This window comes from Falco cherrug, chromosome 9 (assembly GCF_023634085.1).
Source record: "Falco cherrug isolate bFalChe1 chromosome 9, bFalChe1.pri, whole genome shotgun sequence".
Taxonomy (NCBI): domain Eukaryota; kingdom Metazoa; phylum Chordata; class Aves; order Falconiformes; family Falconidae; genus Falco; species Falco cherrug.
Genome location: NC_073705.1, coordinates 42,512,466 through 42,530,977, shown reverse-complemented (window position 1 = coordinate 42,530,977; position 18,512 = coordinate 42,512,466). Strand labels below are relative to the sequence as shown.

Here is an 18,512-nt window from a genome sequence, read left to right as displayed (position 1 = left end):
ACTGTGTCCATGGTGGACAGGACAAGAACTAATGGCTGAAGTTGCAGCAAGAATAATTCAAGTTATTTATTAAGGGGAAAAAGTGTTTCCTGATGGCAAGTGAAGCACAGAAATTTACTGGAGAGGTCATGGAGACCTCTTCGTTAGAAACTGTAGAGGAGTGGAATAACAAATATCTGTCAGGAATGAACTCAGCAGAGTTAGGAGATGAACTAGATGACCTGTTTGAGATCTCTTCCAATCTTTTTTTATGGAGCCATGACTCAGTATAGCTAAGAAGATGTTTCAGGATCTCTCTGCTTTTATGGTTAGAAAAAGAATTTATCTTGGAAATGTCTAGGGGTGGAAAAGTTTTCATAACAGATGGAGGACCTTTTATGTACTTGCTGGTGGGCATTGAGTGCACAGTACTTTAGTACACAGTAGGCCACGTTATGTTATTCTGAGAAATCGGAGTTAATGGGGCCTACTTGGGGATTATGGCACAACAACATGAAAGACAAAATATCACGGGCTCGTACTTCTGCAAAGGAGATGAATGCAATAAAGCCTTTCAAAATACCACCAGCATTAATTTTCACTGGTAATAAACCTCTCCCAAACAACTAAACCCAAATTTAGCACTCTCCTAGAAAAGCATTTCTAGATACCACAGATATTAAAGATTTTTCTAGGCCTCCTTCATTTCCCCCACCCTCACATTGCAGCTTTCTGAGCTAGTGCTTTTGCAAGTGTCTCCAACCTCAGAAAAATACAGGTAACACCATGTTGCTTCATAATGTTGTGAAGTAGATGAATTTGAGGTCAAGAATAATAAATAAATGCAAGCTCTGGAATACAGACCGTGCTGTGTTAATGACAAGTTACATTGTGTCACTCTTCCATTTATAAGTAGCTTCCACATCTTGCCCTTGTGGAGTGCAGAGACAGCTAGCCATCAGGTTCACGCTTTGGCAATGGCCCTAAGGCAGACCCAAAGCCATCTAATGGTGCTCACTATGTGGTGGCTGTCATTTCTTGTCCACAGGCCAGAGGGCAGAACCACATTCTTCACCGGAGAGATCCTATACCCCTCTCGATATGGGGCATTTATACAGTCCCAAAGAAATGTGACTTATTACAGTAGATCAACCAATTAGTGATTCTCCTTTAAACTCATAGGATCTGTTTCAGCCCAATGAATATTATACAATAGACTTTCCATATACGCTGAGTGTGAGAATAAACCACTTTTCTACTCAGTTACGCTTTTTCTGAGATTTGCAGATATTACGTGTGTGTGAGGTGAGGAAAAGAGACCAGGATGAAAAAAGAGGGAGAGAATGTAACAAAATAGACACGGTATACCAAAATAAGAAAGATCCTGTTATTCTTTTCTTTGATCAAGCTACTGACCACATAAAAATGGCCAACATAAATTACATATGCCAAAGTCAACTTCAGCTGATGTTCTTTCTAGCCATTTGATCTTTTATCTGCCAACTTCCATCCATTTTCCCCAATTCTATCCACACTTAATATTATTTTAGCCATTAAAAATGTGGTTTTCAGCTTAGTTCAAGTTTTCTGTGCAACAGACATTTTATTCTTCCACTGCAATATACTGGAGAAAAAAAATGCCATTTATGCAACAGAAGTGATACTCTACTGAATATATACTATGAATAATAACTCTTAATCACTAAATCTGTTTCTTTTTCCAACAATTTTATATGGATTTAAATAGGAAATCAAAGAGTTTACTTCTTATTTTTGGTCCAAAACCACGCCATAAAAGGGTTATTTTCAATGAATAAAACCTAAACTGTGTACATCATTATTTTTTAAAGAGATCTTTGATTTATTACACTGTTTACAATGGCTGCTGGGGAAAAAAAAAACAAAAAAACACTGCCGAGTTCAACCATAGCTAATTGATGAGAAAGAAGGTTTCTGTGGCTATATTGCAGGAACTGATAAAACAGAAGGAAAGGGACATTGAGAATCCCTGGCTGTAAATCTCATTAGTTTATGAGTGGAAAATACGCAAATATTTTTTTTTTGCTCAGAGGTGCTAAGCACCTGTAGCTGCTGTGGACTGTAATTGGCACGGTCAACACTCATAACATCTGAACATTTGGGTTGCATATCTTACTGGTCCCGGCATCTAGAAGACAGACAATTCCAGCTGGTGCTGATCTCGGTCAGGCTTCAGACTTTGCTGAATTTCAGGTTGCTTTGGCGTGGACAAGATTCAATTTTTCATCTGTAAAAAAAGAAACAAACACGAACCCAAACAAATGGTTGGTAACTGTAAACTTCTGAACTGGGAAGAAAAAGACTTGAGTGTTTCCTCAGACTGCCCTGCACACCTAAAGTGTTATCATGCTACAAGCAAACCATGAGAGAAAAGGAGATTGTGCTGTTTTCATGACCTATATTCATGTTTTGTACTATTGTTTTTGACTTTAGCCATTTTATTTCCCATGGTCATGAGAAGTATCAGAGGGTCTTTTGAGCGGTATGTTGTCTGCAAGCCACTGGCTAGCATCCACAGAGGCTGCGAGACCACCGAGAGAATTAAATACTGCAACTGAATACTAGATGTTTCCACTAAGAATACCTTCCTCTGTGCACATAATGTTCAGTAGAAACGAAACCATGGGTGTTGTAGAATTCACACTGTCATGACGCCAAGTGGGAAACATGTAAAGACTCAGTAAGCCAAAATGTGAACCTCTGTAAGAATGACTGCATATTGCACCTGGACACTGCGCAGTTCCCATCTACCTGGAGTATTGGTGCAGTTCCTGACAAATTTTAACACGGTTCTTCAAACTGATGTTAACTATGAGGCGAATTCACCATCGCCTAAGTCAGCTGTATTTTTGTATCGCTTTCCAGTGTGCGTACAGCAACCTGGTTTGGCCACCGTAACCATGCGGATGCTCCAGTACTGAAGAAGACAGATGACAGGTGTCTGCGGCACTGCGGGCGAGGTGTGGTGCTCTCAGGGCAGGGTACCACTGGGGATTCCAGGCACAGCGCTGCCAAAGCATCTTATCGCTGCCTGCTTTTTCAGCAGAAAGCAGCGATTAATCAAAACAGAAAGCTTTTGTTTGATTGTGTGATGTGCAGCACTGTTTTTTTTTTGTCGGAGAGGATTTCCAAAGAAGAAACAAGCTGGCAGACCCAGAAAGGGGCGTGCACCCCTCGCCTACCTGGCCTGGGCAGCCACGCATGGGGCAGTGGGTCCGACTGCAGAAGCAGCGCAACGGCATCGCTGTGAGCGTGGCTGCTCCTGCCGATGCTTCTCCTGCACGGGCGGGTGCTTTTGGTCTTAGATCTGTTTGTGAAGCGACAGGAATTGCGCCGTCGTGAAACTCCCGCGCTGGGATGCCGCATGCGGGTTGAGGGATGCCGGGTGCGGGTTGCGGGATGCCGGGTGTGGGTTGCGGGTTGCCGGGTGCGGGTTGCGGGATGCCGGGTGCGGGTTGCGGGATGCCGGGTGCGGGTTGGGGCCGTTACGCCGGGAGCCGAGGGACGCGTATCCCGCTTTCCCGCGGCGGTGCCAGCGGAGCGCGTGGCCTGGCGGAGGCTTCGTACCGAACAGCAGGGCCCCGTGGCCACGAGGCGGTCTGTCCCCACACCGAGCCAACGGCGCCTCCAGCACACGGGCAAAACTTTGCCTTGCCTGTCCCTGCCGCGCACGCAGGCGGGTTCCGCGGGGTCTGTGTGTGTGGGGGGCGCTTTTTAGGCGGGAACGATTTTTAGGGCCCGTTCTCCAGAGCCGCCACCCCGCACGTCGCGTGTTCCCCGGAACCCCACGATCGCTACCGACCCTCCCTCAGGCAGCGGAGGCGGGAAGCCGAGGGGGCCGCGGGCAGCCCGGCGCCCCCCGCCCCGCCGCGGGCACCGCTCACCTCACAGCGGGGCCTGCCCCGAGCGGGGAGCGCCCGCCGGGCCGGGCTGGGCGGCGGCGGCTGCCCCTGAGCCCCGCTGACAGGGACCCGGCCGGGGCCGGCCCTGAGGCGGAGGCGGTGCGTTTGTGGGCGGCATCTCCCCTCCCCCTCCCCGTCCCCCTCCCCTCTCTCCTCCCGCCGCGCCGCGCCGTGCCCCCTCCTCCCGGGCCGCGGCCGGGGATATCCCCGGCCCCTCCCCGGCGGGCCGGCGGCGGCCCAATGGAGGCGGAGATGCTGTGCGGGCTGCGGGCGGGCTGGGGGCGCCGCCGAGCCGTGGACGCCGCCGCCGGCCCGGGGACGCGCACACTCGGCGGGGAGCCGGAGGCAGAGGCGGGCGCAGGCGGCGGCGCCGGGGCCGGGACTCTGGCAGGCGGCGGCTGGGATGAGCCGGGGGGGCGGCTGTGGGGGCAGATAGCGTCCCGCGGGGAGGCGGCCGAGTGGGGCTCGGAGCGGCGGCGGGGGCCGCCCGGCAGCGGCATGGCGGCTCAGTGCGACCCGCTGAGCGGGTACCTGCAGCAGCCGCTCTCCGACCCGGGCTCCAACAGCGAGCGCAGCACCGACTCCCCCGTGCCCGGCTCCGAGGAGGACTCGGCCGGTCCGCCGCGGCCCCTGCACAGCCCCGAGTGGGGTGAAGAGCGATTCCGGGTGGACAGGAAGAAACTGGAGGCCATGCTCCAAGGTGAGGGCGGGGAGCGGCGGCGGCGGTCCCCGGGGGGCGCGGGGCGGTGGCGGCCCGGGAGGGGAAGGGGCCGGGTCCCCGGCCCGCCGTGCCTTGCCTCTCCCCTTCCCCGGCGGGCCGGGGAGCCGCCTGTCAGCCCCTCCGGCGCCGCAGAGGGGTGGCCGCTGGCCGGCCGGGCGCTGGCCGCGGCCCTGGGTGGGTGGGAGCCCCGCGGGCCGGTCCCGGGCTGCCGGGCGCTGCCGTGGCCTCCCGGGCCGGCGCTGCTCGGGGCGGGGTAGGGGGGGAGGCTGCGTGTTTCCCTCTCCCCGCAGCGGGTAGGGGGGGAGGCTGCGTGTTTCCCTCTCCCCGCAGCGGCGCCGCGCGTGGCGGCCGGGGGCGTGTGACAGGGCACCCCCGAGGCGTCAGACGTCGCTTGGAGCCGGTCCGGCCCCGGCGTGGCGGGTGGTGCCGGTGCCCAGCCCCGCCAGGGCTCGTCTCGCAGCGGCAGCCAGCGCGCAGCCAGGCTGCGGCTTTGAAGGTCAAGGTGCCTCAGAAATCCCTCTTTAAAAGCATAATATCCGCGCTCTGGCAGGGCGGCTGAGGCTCTCGGCTTTCGAGGAACAGCCGGGGCCGCGGCGTACCGGGCAGGGAGCCTCTGGAGCTGGGCGTCCCGGCCGGAGGAGCGGGGCTGGCTGCGGGAGAGCTGACACCGGCAGCCGCTGCCCTGAGACTTGCTCAGCCTTTGGCTCTGTTTTCTTCTTCTCCCCCCCCCCCCCCCCCCCCCCCTTTCCTTGAGACTACATATTTTGTCCCAATATGTTTTGAATTATCTGACTCTCCGTGGAAGTTACGTAGGCAGCTTCTGACAAAATATATAGGAGTAGCAGTTGCTGTTGTTGCTGAAGAGCAGATAAATAGACGGGAGCCGGCTGGGGCTGTTGCTGAGTGGGGTGCTGCCCCTGGGGTGTTTTGTGCTGCTGAAGAGCCCATGAGAACGGAGGTCAGTTTCAGGACTTGTGTTGTCAAATCTCAGGCTGTGTTTGGATCAACAAGGAAAGATAAAGTTAGTTTCAGGAAGGTCCTCCTTCCTCGGGGACTACTGTTTTGTAAACACTTCATGTTACACTTAACACGGTGTATTTCATGTACGTTTTCAAAACAAACCCCTGATAAATATTTCACTGTTGTTGGTGTGGCGTGTCACCTGGAAGGCATTTCATTGACTTGCTGGGAGCCGGGGGTGCTGGTTGCCTGACCCTGCCCTGCAGGGCACCTGCCTCTGCCAGCCATGGCAGGCTGCGGGAGCGAGCAGGGGAACGGGAGCCGGTGAGTGGGGTTGGTCCCCGAAGAGCTGCGGTTTGACTTGGTGACTACAATGATTGGAATTTTTTTAATTGAGATTCTCTCTCCTGGGGGTGAGTTAATCTTTAATCAGTTAATACTTTAGCACTAGTAGAAAAATCTCATTATGTAATGCAGTAAAGAGAAAGGAATTCTGAGATACAGAAGTCTCATAAGCGGCAACAACTATTAATAAAGATTTGCTCATCGAAGGTGTCTTAAAACCAAAAAACCCCCATGGATATTGAAAAGAAAAAAGTGTTCTTGCGTATGAAGTTACAGGAAGAAGGGTCAAAAGTTAAAGTACTGAGAAGATTGAAGATTGCCTTAACATTTTCCTCTAGTAGCAAAATAAATTTCCATTATCTCATCCCACACACAGTCCTTCCTTCTACTGCCTGAGGTAGTAAGCATGTGAAGGTAAAAGACGCTCCTAAGCAGAATCCATATACTGTATAGGTTGTGTCATCCAGTAGTAGCCAGTGTCAAAATGTGAGAGGTTTTTTGTTTGTTCCATTTATTTTTTTTTCTTACTATCATAAGAGTGTAGTAAAAAGTTGTGGTTGATAGAGTACAGTGAGTAAATGCAAACAGAGTGCTGCCGCCTTTTTGATGAGAAGTTGTTGTATGTCTGGTCTAGAATACACATGGTTTAGGTGATGGTTTGAAGAGTTTTTGCATCAGATGTACTTTTCTTCACAAAAAGGGTGTGTTGGACTTGTCAATAATCGATTTTGCGTGAAAACATAATTTTTTTGGATTATTGGTAATGAAAAACTGCTTATTAGGAAGTGTGAGGCACACATAATAGCTCTTTCTGTCAGAAAACTGTGAACTTTTTGTTAAACATTGTCACTTTCATTCAGTTTCTTTTACGTACTTTACAAGTTTTTATCTTGCCTCTTGAATTCCTACAAGATAGGCTTTACTTGTTCTTTCCTTGTAGAATACCTCAGGCACCAAATAGCTCTGTCAGGGTGTCACAAAGAGCATCGTGAAGCCAGATCTGTAACTGGCACCCAGAAATTCAGTGTCAATCATACTGCTAATTACAAGCCAAAGTTGAATTTGTTTTAACAACTTCCCCATCTCCCCCCCCCCCCCCCCCCTTTTTTTTTTTTTTGTGGCCATCTGTTGGGAGTGGAAACTTTTACTCCCCCTAGAAGGAAAGGAACAATGGAAAGGAAGCAGTGTGCCATCTCCAGAAACTAACTTTTTTTAGGCAGTTCATAGGGTCATGATTCATACAGTTTCTAATACCAGATCCTTCACTGGAAGATCTTAAAATATGCAGAAATTGCATCGTGGAGGGGAAACACCTCTGTAGTCTTAAGTGGTGATGACCAGATTTCTGATTTCCAAAAGTTAGCTGGATTTTTGCTTTTTTTTGCTTTTTTTTTTTTTAACTCGGGCTGGTGTAAGTACAGCTTTTTGTTCGTATTAAATGCTTAAAAGCTCTTTTGCTTTTACCAGCAGCTAGACAGCATGTTTATGCTTGTGAAAGGTCTTAAAATGACTTTAAAAACTTGTGATTTCTTCCACTGTTCACGATAGCTTTCTTATTTTATGGGAAAGTGGGAATATGTCATCTTTAGTTCAGTCATCTTTAAAGCCAAGCTTGAAACCGCATCTGTTGAAGAAACCTGTCAGGAAATGTTCTCATTTTTGCTTGTGGAATCCCTTATTTTTTTGCTAGTTAACATCTGTTGTTTACTGTATTAATGATGAAATGTAAAAAACAATCAGGGCTAGAAAGAGTATGAAGAAGCTCAGTGTTTTTCTTGGTCCTTCTGTCACATTTGGTGATTGCGTTGCTGAATTTTCTGTTTCTGCCATGGCTGTTTTCATCTTTCCCGCACTTAATATTGCGTGGATAGTTTCTTGAGGGGCAACGCAGGCTTCGGTGAGACTCACCTGGGCATAGCAGACTGTATAGCTCCTGGGCACAACTGGGATACAGTTGTCAGATAGAAAATCCACAACTGGAGTAAGTGCCGTAGTGAGATACCGGGTAGCTCTTTCAGAAATGTTCAGGTGGCTAATTTGCTACCAGTTGTATTTGAAGCAGAAACCAAATGTTAACTGAGGTATCAGAAAATCTTGATAGATTTGAGGGTGCTTCTGGTACATCCCCCCCCACCCCCCCACCCCCCAACTTTGAAATAATTGGTTTAATATTTTTGGTGTTTCGGAGTGTGGTTCTGAATAGCCTTAAGATAAGTATGTGAAATGAAAGGTAGAGGGAGCTTCTCTAAGAGCTCTTATGTTTGGAATATCAGAAAATGCAAAATGCTGTGGTAAAAATCCTAAACATAAGAATAGTTTTTTCTTGTTATGTCCAACTCCTTTGTATGACTCCTTTATTACTTGCTCATAGATGAATGGAATAATGTTCCAGAAACAAAGCTTACATTCCACCATAAAGCCTGAGATATCTTATGGTGCATGTCTTCATCAGAGTTTATTGGTAAACAAATATCTTGAGAATAAGCTTTTTCCCCCCCCCCAGGAAGCAAGTTTGATTAGAATGGATGAGCTGTTCTTTTCAGCAGCAACAGAAGATGATCTTTCATAGTAGCCCTATTAATTATAGCTACTCTGCACAAAATTCTGGTGTATGCTCAGGTGACTTAATACTGTGGAATGAATGACTTAGTGCATGTTTGACTGCCTGTTACCATAGCAGCTGAATATTATTTAAAAATGCAAACCACTAAACTTAGAAAAGCTGTCAAAAAAGTATAATTAACAGATAATGTCACAGCAATCAATCGAATTAGACAAATAGCCCATGAACTTAAAAGAAGAAAACAAACCAACCAAAGAAACAAAAAAGGCAACTTTTTCTCTTGCATGTATGTCTTATTCTTGGCTACAAAGCGTTATACCAGGCTTGCATTTCAAATAAGCTTTTTTCTATGTCATGCTTTTAAACGTACATTGGGGGTTTTGATGGGATATATGTACAACACGTTTAAACACTTCATAACTTTATAATAACTTTATAATGTCACACAACAGTATTTTGGTAAAAAAGCAAATTCATGCTGTTTTTTAGTAAGAATCTAACGGCAGCAGTGGTGTGTGCACCATATTCTATATGGCTCTTCCCTGTCCTGGTCCCTCTGCTTTGGTGCTCTTTGCATGTCATGGGGAGTTAGGAAAATGCTCAACTAGTAGTCTTTCACCAGAAGAAGCCATGCTTTTCTTAGAGCGAAGTGACCTAAGTAGTTAGAGACAATTTTTTCCACAATCTAATCTAGGTCAAAGTTTAGTGTAAATCTACTGAAATTTGTTAATTCCTTTGCGTGGAGGTCACCTTTTGAAGCCATTGCCTGATCCTAGGACTGTACTTGTGCAGTGCCTAGTTCTGATGCTTGGATGATAACCAATTTATTTTGTTTGCTGATCCATCAGGTGAAACTCACTGTATTTAAACATGTATATTTTCCCTACTTAATGCATAACTATGTGGGAAAGTACTTTTAATACTTTTCTACTTCTCTTAGACTTCTAGTAGTTTTAACTACAGAGAATAAATTGGTAAGTGTGACAAGCAGAGTTTGAGGGGAAGAAAAATGCTTGTATTTGAATATATTAAAGAAGATGGAGATGTTCAGATGTTCTAGGGAACCTGGGCCTCTGCTGCGACATTGCTATGAAGCATAGTTTTGTTAAAGACTAGCCCCTGAAAACATGAATTGAAAGATTTTCAGTGAGTTAGCTGCTTAATAGGCAATCATAATTTAAATGGAATGGTCCTGACTGATGGTTTCTGTGTGGTGATAGCAAACTCCATGTTAAATTTATGTTGGGGTTTTTTATGTTTAAATGGCTAAGCAGGAATTACTAATTCTCTTCTGGAATTTTACTTTTTTTTTTGAGAGTGTGATGGTGGCAGGAATCTGTATAATTAAACTAAATGTTGTGTGATCCTTTGAATAATTTACCTTTCTTGCAACTGAAGTTAAGAATACTTAGTGCTCTTGATTTATACTGCTGTTTAAAGTTCCCTGTGTCCCTGTTGGAACTTTAAGAGATGTGAAGTATGTCTTTTTCTTTGACCAGATTCTTACTGAAGTATCTTCTCAATTCTTTATTTTAGTAGGTCCTAAACAGCTTCCTAGAGGAAGAAAGTGTGGTGGTTTTTTTTTCTGAATTGAGATTTCTGTTGGTGGTTTTTTATTTTGGTTTTTTTGTTGTTGTTGTTCCTTGCAATGTATCAGCATAACCTGGGCAAGGACATAGTTGTGGAAACTGGAGCCTTTCTAATAGCATATACATTTGGTATTTAACTTGCAAATAGTAGAAAAAAAAAAAAAGAAAAAAAAAGTTCTTTTTCAGGTTTTCAATTCCCTAAAGTGCTGAATAGTCTATTTCTACAAAAATAAATATATTAAATGAATTTGTGTGACTTTTAGTTTAAAAATGGTCTTGCATTCCACTGTTAACAATTGTAATAATACCACTTTCTCAAGTTTCAGTGTTTTTTAAGTAGTACAACGGACTATCATGGTTTGGCATGAACTGCTAAGTTAAGTATTGCTGGCTTGCACATTCCTCTTGGTTATATTGTAATCTTTACCTCCATTGGAAAATACGTCCTATTTTGAGTACTTATTTCAGGCTCTTGGCTTTATGCCTGTCAAACAATGAAACATGCTAGTTTTTTTTTAATTTCAGCCCTCTGTGTTGAAGAATGAATAGCTTTTTAATTTTTTTTTACAGTGATATCCCTTACTGTGAAGACTCAGTGGCTTTAAGCGTAAAAACTAATATGACTACATGTGAATTGGAGTTCAGATAACTCATTTTGTGTGTACTTTTTGTAGCTGAAGGAATGAGTATACTTGATTTAAGGATTTATTCTTTAAGTTGCTACCTGTTAATTGGTGGTAATTTAAAAAAAAAAAAAAGACTTAAGCAACTAAAAGCCTTCCTTGAAACATATCTGCAGCTTTTGTTCAGTATCTATTTTTGTTTAGGCCTAGGCTTTCTTGTCTCTGGTTCAGATCAGTATGACTGTATTGCATGGGCAATGTAACTCTTCATGTTTCGATGACTTTTATAGCTGATTTATGTGAAGATGTCTACAGTGATATCCTCTTTACTGGAATAGGAGTACATAACTTTCAAAAAAAATTATTTCCTGTTAAAGGTTCATTGATGTGAAGGAACGCTCATGAGTGATAGCAAGCCTCTGCCAGGTCACTGTATGTGTGGAGCTATTGGAGTCGCTGTGATCCTCACGGAAAACACAAGGCTGTATCTCTGCTGCTGCTCTCCAGCTAATGGAGTCTAAGGAATCTGGGTATTCAACAGGTTCTCTCATTTAATGTAAAAGTGTAGGTTTTGGATACTGGGGGGAAAAACTCTTGATGTCTATGCAAAAAAAGGTGGGTGTGATAGATTGGGGGTTGAAAACAAATACAGAACAGAGATTATGCTAGGTGTCTGAATGGGTAAGTCATTTGCCTAGTAGCATAACTGTGTTTAACTTTTCTGCTGCAAAACAGATTTCCTGAAAAGAGGTTGATGGGTATGTAGCAACACTGGTTTGTCCTAGTCATTATCCTGGCTCTGTAGCTCTAGTGCAGTAGAGACCAAGGCACAGAAATCAGAAAGGCATGCAACAGGCACGTGCCTGCAGGACACTTAGAGAAGTCATCATGCTTTCTCTGGGAAATCCACATGAAGCACATATCTCACTGAAATGCCTGATGCTAATGCAGGCAGCACGGATGTTGAACAAATGGGACTGGAGGTCTGCATGCAGTTGCAGAGCTATGGTCTCATTGAGGTTGGAGAGGTGTGGTGGGAATAGCTCTTGGGACTGGAGTCTTTCAATGACTGGATACAGGGTCTTTAGGATGGACAGGCTTGGATGCCGAGGAGAAGGTGTTGCCCTTTTATGTGAGAGAGTGGTGGGCTTGCATGGAGCTCTGCCTTGGAGCAGGTGATGAGCCAGTTGAGAGTGGGTCATGATTACTGGATAGACCGAACCTGGGGGGTGATAAGCATGTCTGCTCAGTCCATCATCTGAGGCCTTGAGATGACTTGCAGAAGCCTCATGTTTGCAAGCCTCCATCCCCATGGAGGACTTTAACCATGCTATTCTCTGCTGGAGGAGCTGCACAGCAGGGCACAAGCAACGTGGCAGGCTTCTGGAGTGCATTCATGACAAGTTCCAAATGTAGGTGGTCAGGGAGGTGACAACAGGAAGTTCTCTGCTGGACCTTGTACTTGCAAGCAAGGAAAAACTGGTCAGGGATGTGAAGATGGAGGGCAGCTATTTAGAGGGACCTCGACAGACTGGAAAAATGGGCTGGCCAGAATGTCATGAAAGTCAACAAAAGTAAATGTGAGTTTCTGCACCAGGGGAGGAATTACCCCATATACTATCACAGGTTTGGGCGTGACAGGCTGGAGGGCAGTGTCCCAGAAAAGGACCTGGAGGTCTCGATGGGCAAGCTGATCATAAGCAAGCCTGCAGTGTAGTGTTGTGACAAAAAAGCCCAACAGCATTCTGGGCTGCATCGGAAAGAATGTTACCAGTGGGTTGAGGGTGGCATCCTTCCTTCTTTGCTACTCAGCCCTGGGGAGACACATCAGGAGTCCTGTGTCCAGACCTGTGTTTGCCAGTACAAGGAAGACATGGGTGTGCTGGAACAAGCCTGGCAAAGGGTCACAAAGCTGTTGGGGGACTGGAGTATCTGACATAGGAGGAGGGACTGAGACATCTGGGACTGTTTATCTTTGATCTTGATAAGTCACAGGGAAGACCTTACTAATTTTGTGTAATTGTGTTGGGGTATAAGCAGATGGAGCCAGACTCTTCTCAGTGGTGCCTAATGACAGAACAAGAGGCAAAATTTCATTTTATGACTTTTCTCCTTTATCTGAAAAGGAATCAAACCGTAAAATCTGGGGATTTTGGTTAGTGTTTCAGTGTTCAGTGCTGAAGTGAGATAGTGAATTTCGGAAAGCAAAGGAATCAAAAGATTCTTAACTACAAAGCTGAACATTGATTTCACATTTTCAATTGTTGAGCTACAATACTAAATCTAATATTTGACAGTCATGTTAGAGGTTAATATTTATTAGTGTTATGTATTGAATAAGACTATAAATACATGTTTTTAAATAAATGCTTTATCAAATAACAGTATTAAAAATGGTACTTTGCAGCCTTTACTTCAGAGCTGATAAAATTGTGACTGAGTATAGGGGTCAATTTGCCTTCCCCAGGACAGTGAGAAACATCTGCTGTGGAAAAAATGGTCTGTACATCCCACCTTTAAAAATCCTAGTAGGACTTCTTTTTTTAAAATTTTGTGTTTCTTATGCTTGGGTATTGGTGCTTTTTAGTGTCATGTCAGTGAAACTTACAATACTGATGGAGCAGTCAAAAGTTACTTAGGTTGGTGTTGGCGTTTTGAAGCTGTGGTTCTCTTGAACAGGTAGAAAATCACTAATACTTCTTAAATTCTTAATCTTATTCTATTTGTTTGTTGTGGTTACTGCTGTTTGTTAGACACCGCTTTAATTCATGGTGTCTCCTAAATACAAGGTAATTATGTTGCAAGTCAGCGTTTACCATTTGAGAGTGTTTCCCCAAAAAATCCATGTATATGATGCTGTTTCACAGGCCAGTTGTTGACCACTGGCCTCTGCCTGTGAACTGTTGTTTCACAATGAACAGTGAAGATCAGAATGTTGGGGCATCTTACCTCTTCCTCCTTATGCACACTTCTTATTTTTATTCTGATCCTTCTTTATTTTGATCTTCTTTTGTGCCAATACTGTATCCTCCTGTCTTATTTCCTTAGATTTTTATTTATTGACAAAAAAATGATAGTTTTTTGGGTGGTCTGTGGTAGGTGTTGGTGTAGCCAGGCTTTAAGTAAGCAGAACTGAGAACAAGTAGCGGTGCCCAGTGTGTTTGATTTGCACCAACCTGAATGATGCAGTCACAGGTTCAGTATGTGAGATGAGGTGTGGTGACCCCGCTGTGTGGCTGGCAGCAGTGTGCGTGCGCACGGTAGTTAAGTACATACCCTAGGTCTGTTGTATGCAAGGGCTGGGTATGGCTAATACAGGCTCAGCTGCAACCTGTGCCTGGGGAGGGTGCTGGTACCTAAGCCCCCGCAGCCTCCGGGAGGATGGCAGCTGGGACAGGGGGTGGCTGCCAGGGCAGGTCTACGTAGACACCTTCCTGTAGCCTGATCCTGCCCACATGGGGGGTGTATGGGCGCTGAGTTTGGCTGCAGATCAGTCTTGCCAGGGATGCTCTGGCCTGTGGCAGCATGACTGGAGGGTCCCTGGCTGGAAGGGGACCTGCAGCCTGGCTGGGTGAATTGGGACGCAGGTCTCTTGTAGCAATGCACTGAGCGCTGCTGCTTTGCTGCCTTCCAACAGCTTTTAAAATTATTTTCAGACAAAGATTAAGTTAGCTTGTGTGTGCTTCTTAACTGCTTGAGCTTAAGCTGAGGCAACAGGATTCACTTACAGGAACTGGATAAACCAACTGGAGGTTCGGTGGCCAAGCAGTGGGAGCTGGCTGTGGTTTGGAGTCGCCTCACTGGTTCAAGTGGTGTAGTTCATGGACTACATGCAATGGCTTACATTATGTCCTGCTGAGCTTTATGTTCTTACTGGTGGCATGCTAGCAAGTTGTGAAAACAGAACTTCCTAATGCAGCTTAGATTGGAGCACAGTTGTGTTATCTCTATCACTTGGATTCTGCTGTGTAAGCTACAGAAAAACTTGTTGCTCAACATAGCCTTCCTGGAAGTCTCTTTTTTGTACATAGGAGAGAACAAATAGGAGATAATTTGTTCTTTAGTTTCTTTTTTTTCAAGGGTGAAGGGTTTTTTTTTAAATGTTTAGAAATGTATCACTGGTGAAGAGAAAGACAGACAACAATAGATATTGCGTTTAAAAGGCACGAGATTTCCAGTTATTCTGACTACCTCCCAAATGGCCAGCTGCCAGCAGCTGTGGCTTTTGAATTTGGAATCTTGAGATCAAAAGTTTTATAAATGCTGTGGAATAAAGCTATATTTTTTTATGCTTGGGTTTTTTTTTAAATCTGCCCAGGTGGATATTCTCTAAAACTTTAAAGGTCAGATTTTGACCCATTTTATTAGAGGCTAAGGACTATTACTGTGGTCACTTGCCAGGACACACACAATCTGCGATTAGCTGAAGATTTTTTGATAGGTATCACTTACCAGTTGTGAACTATATGTGTATATGTAGTTAAATGTTTTAGCTGTTACACCATCTCTAGAGAGGTACAAATGCAGCCTGATAGAAATGTTACTGGACTAGGAGCAGTATCCTCCACTGATCTGCCCTAAGAGCTTGATTAAATTGCTTTTCTTTGCCCAGTCTGACTGACTGTTGAGTCTTTTCCCAGTGGTAGGAAGCTGGTCAGTGTGGTACCAGCTGCAATGCAGCCTCAAATCCTCTGTTCCCTTGCAGTTCCAGTACTTGCCTGGTGTGTAAGGATTGCAGTAAACCTTGTGGAAAATACTCCTTGTGTAGGGGGAAAAAAACCTTGATGAAGTTGTGTGGTGAATCTTTTTCTAAAATACAAATTTAAAAAAATAGTGATGCCCCATTCCTTTTTCAGCTTTTTGCCCATTGGGAATGTGTAGATGCAAGTGAACTATGAGCTGTCCATTTTCCACTTGCTCAACTTCTGTGCAGGCCGGGCCTTGGGAGGCTTTGCGGAATCTTGGTTCCAATTTCTGCTAAAACTATGTGATATAAATTAGGTCTGTAAGAATTTTTTTCGAGGAAACAAATAAGCAGCAATCTTTGTGCTCATATGGTTATTGAGCCTTGCAGCATGTAGATGCTGAAGAAAATTTCTTTGTCATACAGTGGCTTTTATAGGTACTTTTTCCCCCTATGTCCCAGGGAAAGGTTTTTCTGATTTTTTTTTTTTTTTTTGTGTGTGTATGTGTGTGTCTGCCCAATGTTTTATTTGAGAAGCTATGGGAAGGCAAATTTTTTTTAGGTCTTTCAGTCCTTCTCTAAAGCTTTTTAACTTGCAAAGATAACTCCTATTTGTCAGTTACCACACAACAGGTTGTTTTTGCTCTAGTTGCTAAAATATTATAGAGCTTTTGAAATCCAAAATTATAAATAGGAATTACTGCCAAAGAAAAAATGAAACTTCATTCTAGATCATTCAAGTAAAATATATAATTTGAGTGTGGATATTAAAAAAAGGTTGGACTGGGATATTTTTCTACTTACTTGGTATGACGTATCTGTAAAAACTAGATTCATTGCTCAAACTAGCAATGAGATGACTAGCAGAACAAAACCAAAATGCCATTTTGCTGCTTATGGAACAGGCCAGATCAGGGGCATTCTTGGAAAGGAATTATGTTATATTTCCTCATGAAGAAAACTTGCAGTATTTTTTTAATGAAGTTCAGCTAAGCAGTTTATAGTATAAACACATCTGAAAACTGGCATTAAGCCAAGTACGTCTGTCCTGAAAGAAACAATGTTATTAAGATACTTGGAGGTATAAATTGGTAATACTAATGATTTATCCTGTTTTTAAAAAGTGTCATTTCAGTCCTTTTGAGAATGTATGACTTCCTCTTAAATCCAGTATATGCATAACACAATCAGTCTCTTTGATCTGCTGGTGCTATTAGTAACTTTATATAGCAAGTTTTAAAATTTGTAATTGTATTGAATATTCTGAAGTTTCATAGTGAGGTTACCAGATATTCTGGAGTTTAAAATATTTTCACCACTTCCTTTTTTGTTTAGAAAAATATTTTAAAATTCGACTTACAGGTGGGTGATACTCTTCAATTTTAAGTAAAGTCTAGCTTTAGGAATTTGTATTGCCACTGTGAATTAGTGGTTTAACTAACCTTTAAATTTGCCTTTTTCCCTATTGCCAATAACTTTATGTGAATGGAAGGCTTAGATTATATCTATTTTTATTGGCTCTGTTCTGTTCAGACTGTGCCTGCAATAAATTTATGGCAGTTGAATATACGAGATCAGTAACTTAAGACCAAGCATCTTGAGAAATGTAAAAAATGAAATACATAATTCCAAAATAAATATTAGGTCAATTAAGTGATGCCATGAAGCATGTTTATGTTCAAAAAAGCTTTAGCAGATTGATGTCTTCTGAATATATTCCCCATGACCTTTATAGTAAGATGATTGAATTGCTTGAGGGAATATAAACAGGGATTCAGTGAACTGTTTGCAGAATAATTAAACCAGAAGCTCTGTTGTAAAGTAGCTCCTATGCAGAACATTTCACTCATCGTGGCTTTTGTAGCACAGTGTAAAGTTAATTGCTTGATGGAGGGGGAAAAAAAAAATCTGTGTTTAAAATGGTATCTCTGTGTGATACATATATTAAAGTAACAAATGTGTATATGAATTTTGTGTAATTCAAATGAAGGCTAGATATGCATGTTGTTCTTCCTGTAATATTGAAATACTTAATTTCACTGTGATCTACTTCAAAGAATATAAGGCTTGGTCTTACTTTTTGTGAATGTGCAGCCATGGGTGAGAAGTTCTATGGAATGGTGAAATATTAAATGTCCTTTGTTTATATGCACTTAGAGCAGTTAAAATAGCATTGATTTAAGGAGTCTGGATATGGAATACATTATTTTAAAATACTATTTTATATAGTGAAAAGGAATCTTGGTGCACTTTTTTGTTTTTAGTAAAAAAACCATAAGTGCTGGTTTTCCTTAGTAAATTTACTTCTGGAGTGTGTGTAAAATAGCGGATAAGGGAGAATCTGTTTCTAATCTATTCCATGTGCAGAAACAGCGAATAAATTTGATCAATTCTTTCGTCCTTTATAAGCAATTTCTTCTTGAAATACGAACATATCCTGCAGAATTTTCTTTTCTTCCTCTGTGTGGAAGACATTACTGTCATTAGAGTCCAGAGTACATGGATTCTCAATATGTGTGAAATTTTTTAATGCACTAAACAATTGAACATGTAAGAGTGTTTTCTGGGTTGCTTAGCAGCAGTCAGGTTTTTTACTCTAAGTGGTCTTCAGTGACATCTTTAGATTGTTCAGAGATTTGGCAGAAATAAAAAAGTCATTCCAGTGTTTGAAACACAAGGAATCGTTTATGCCATGAAAAAAGTAGGATCAGCTTATTTTAAAGTTTTGTTTATATTTAATCGTTTACAAAACTTCATATTCTGTGTTCCTGTAAATGTTTGGGAGAAGTGAGTGCTGGAAGATTGTATTCTGTTGGATGTTAAGTATAATTTTAGGTGATTTACCACCTGAAAGATGCAAACTTTGATTACAGATCAATTGTATCTAAGTTATTTTTAAATTGTTAGTGTTTTGAATTAAGAATATAATTCATAGCAAATAGAATATAAAATATTAAATGTAGTACTTTTTTCCCCTTAAGGATATCAAATGCATATTTGTAAGAATCTTTTAATTGGGTGGGTCTCCTGTATCACTACAGATTTTGTGTTGGCACTGCTTTCTACTCCAGCTTAAATAGCCAGCAGAGAGTTTGAGACTGGTTTTA

The 18,512-nt window shown here is 43.3% G+C and overlaps 1 protein-coding gene across 1 annotated transcript in view; it reads left to right on the top strand.

The window, feature by feature from the left end:
* The first annotated feature begins 4,212 nt into the window (after positions 1-4,212).
* The window catches only part of BICC1 (BicC family RNA binding protein 1), a 109,322-nt gene continuing 95,022 nt past the window's right edge, over positions 4,213-18,512 (top strand). The window contains exon 1 of the mRNA XM_055720886.1: positions 4,213-4,620. Within this exon, the coding sequence (XP_055576861.1) occupies positions 4,419-4,620 (202 nt within the window). The 5' untranslated portion in view covers positions 4,213-4,418. The remainder of the gene's footprint in view (positions 4,621-18,512) is intronic.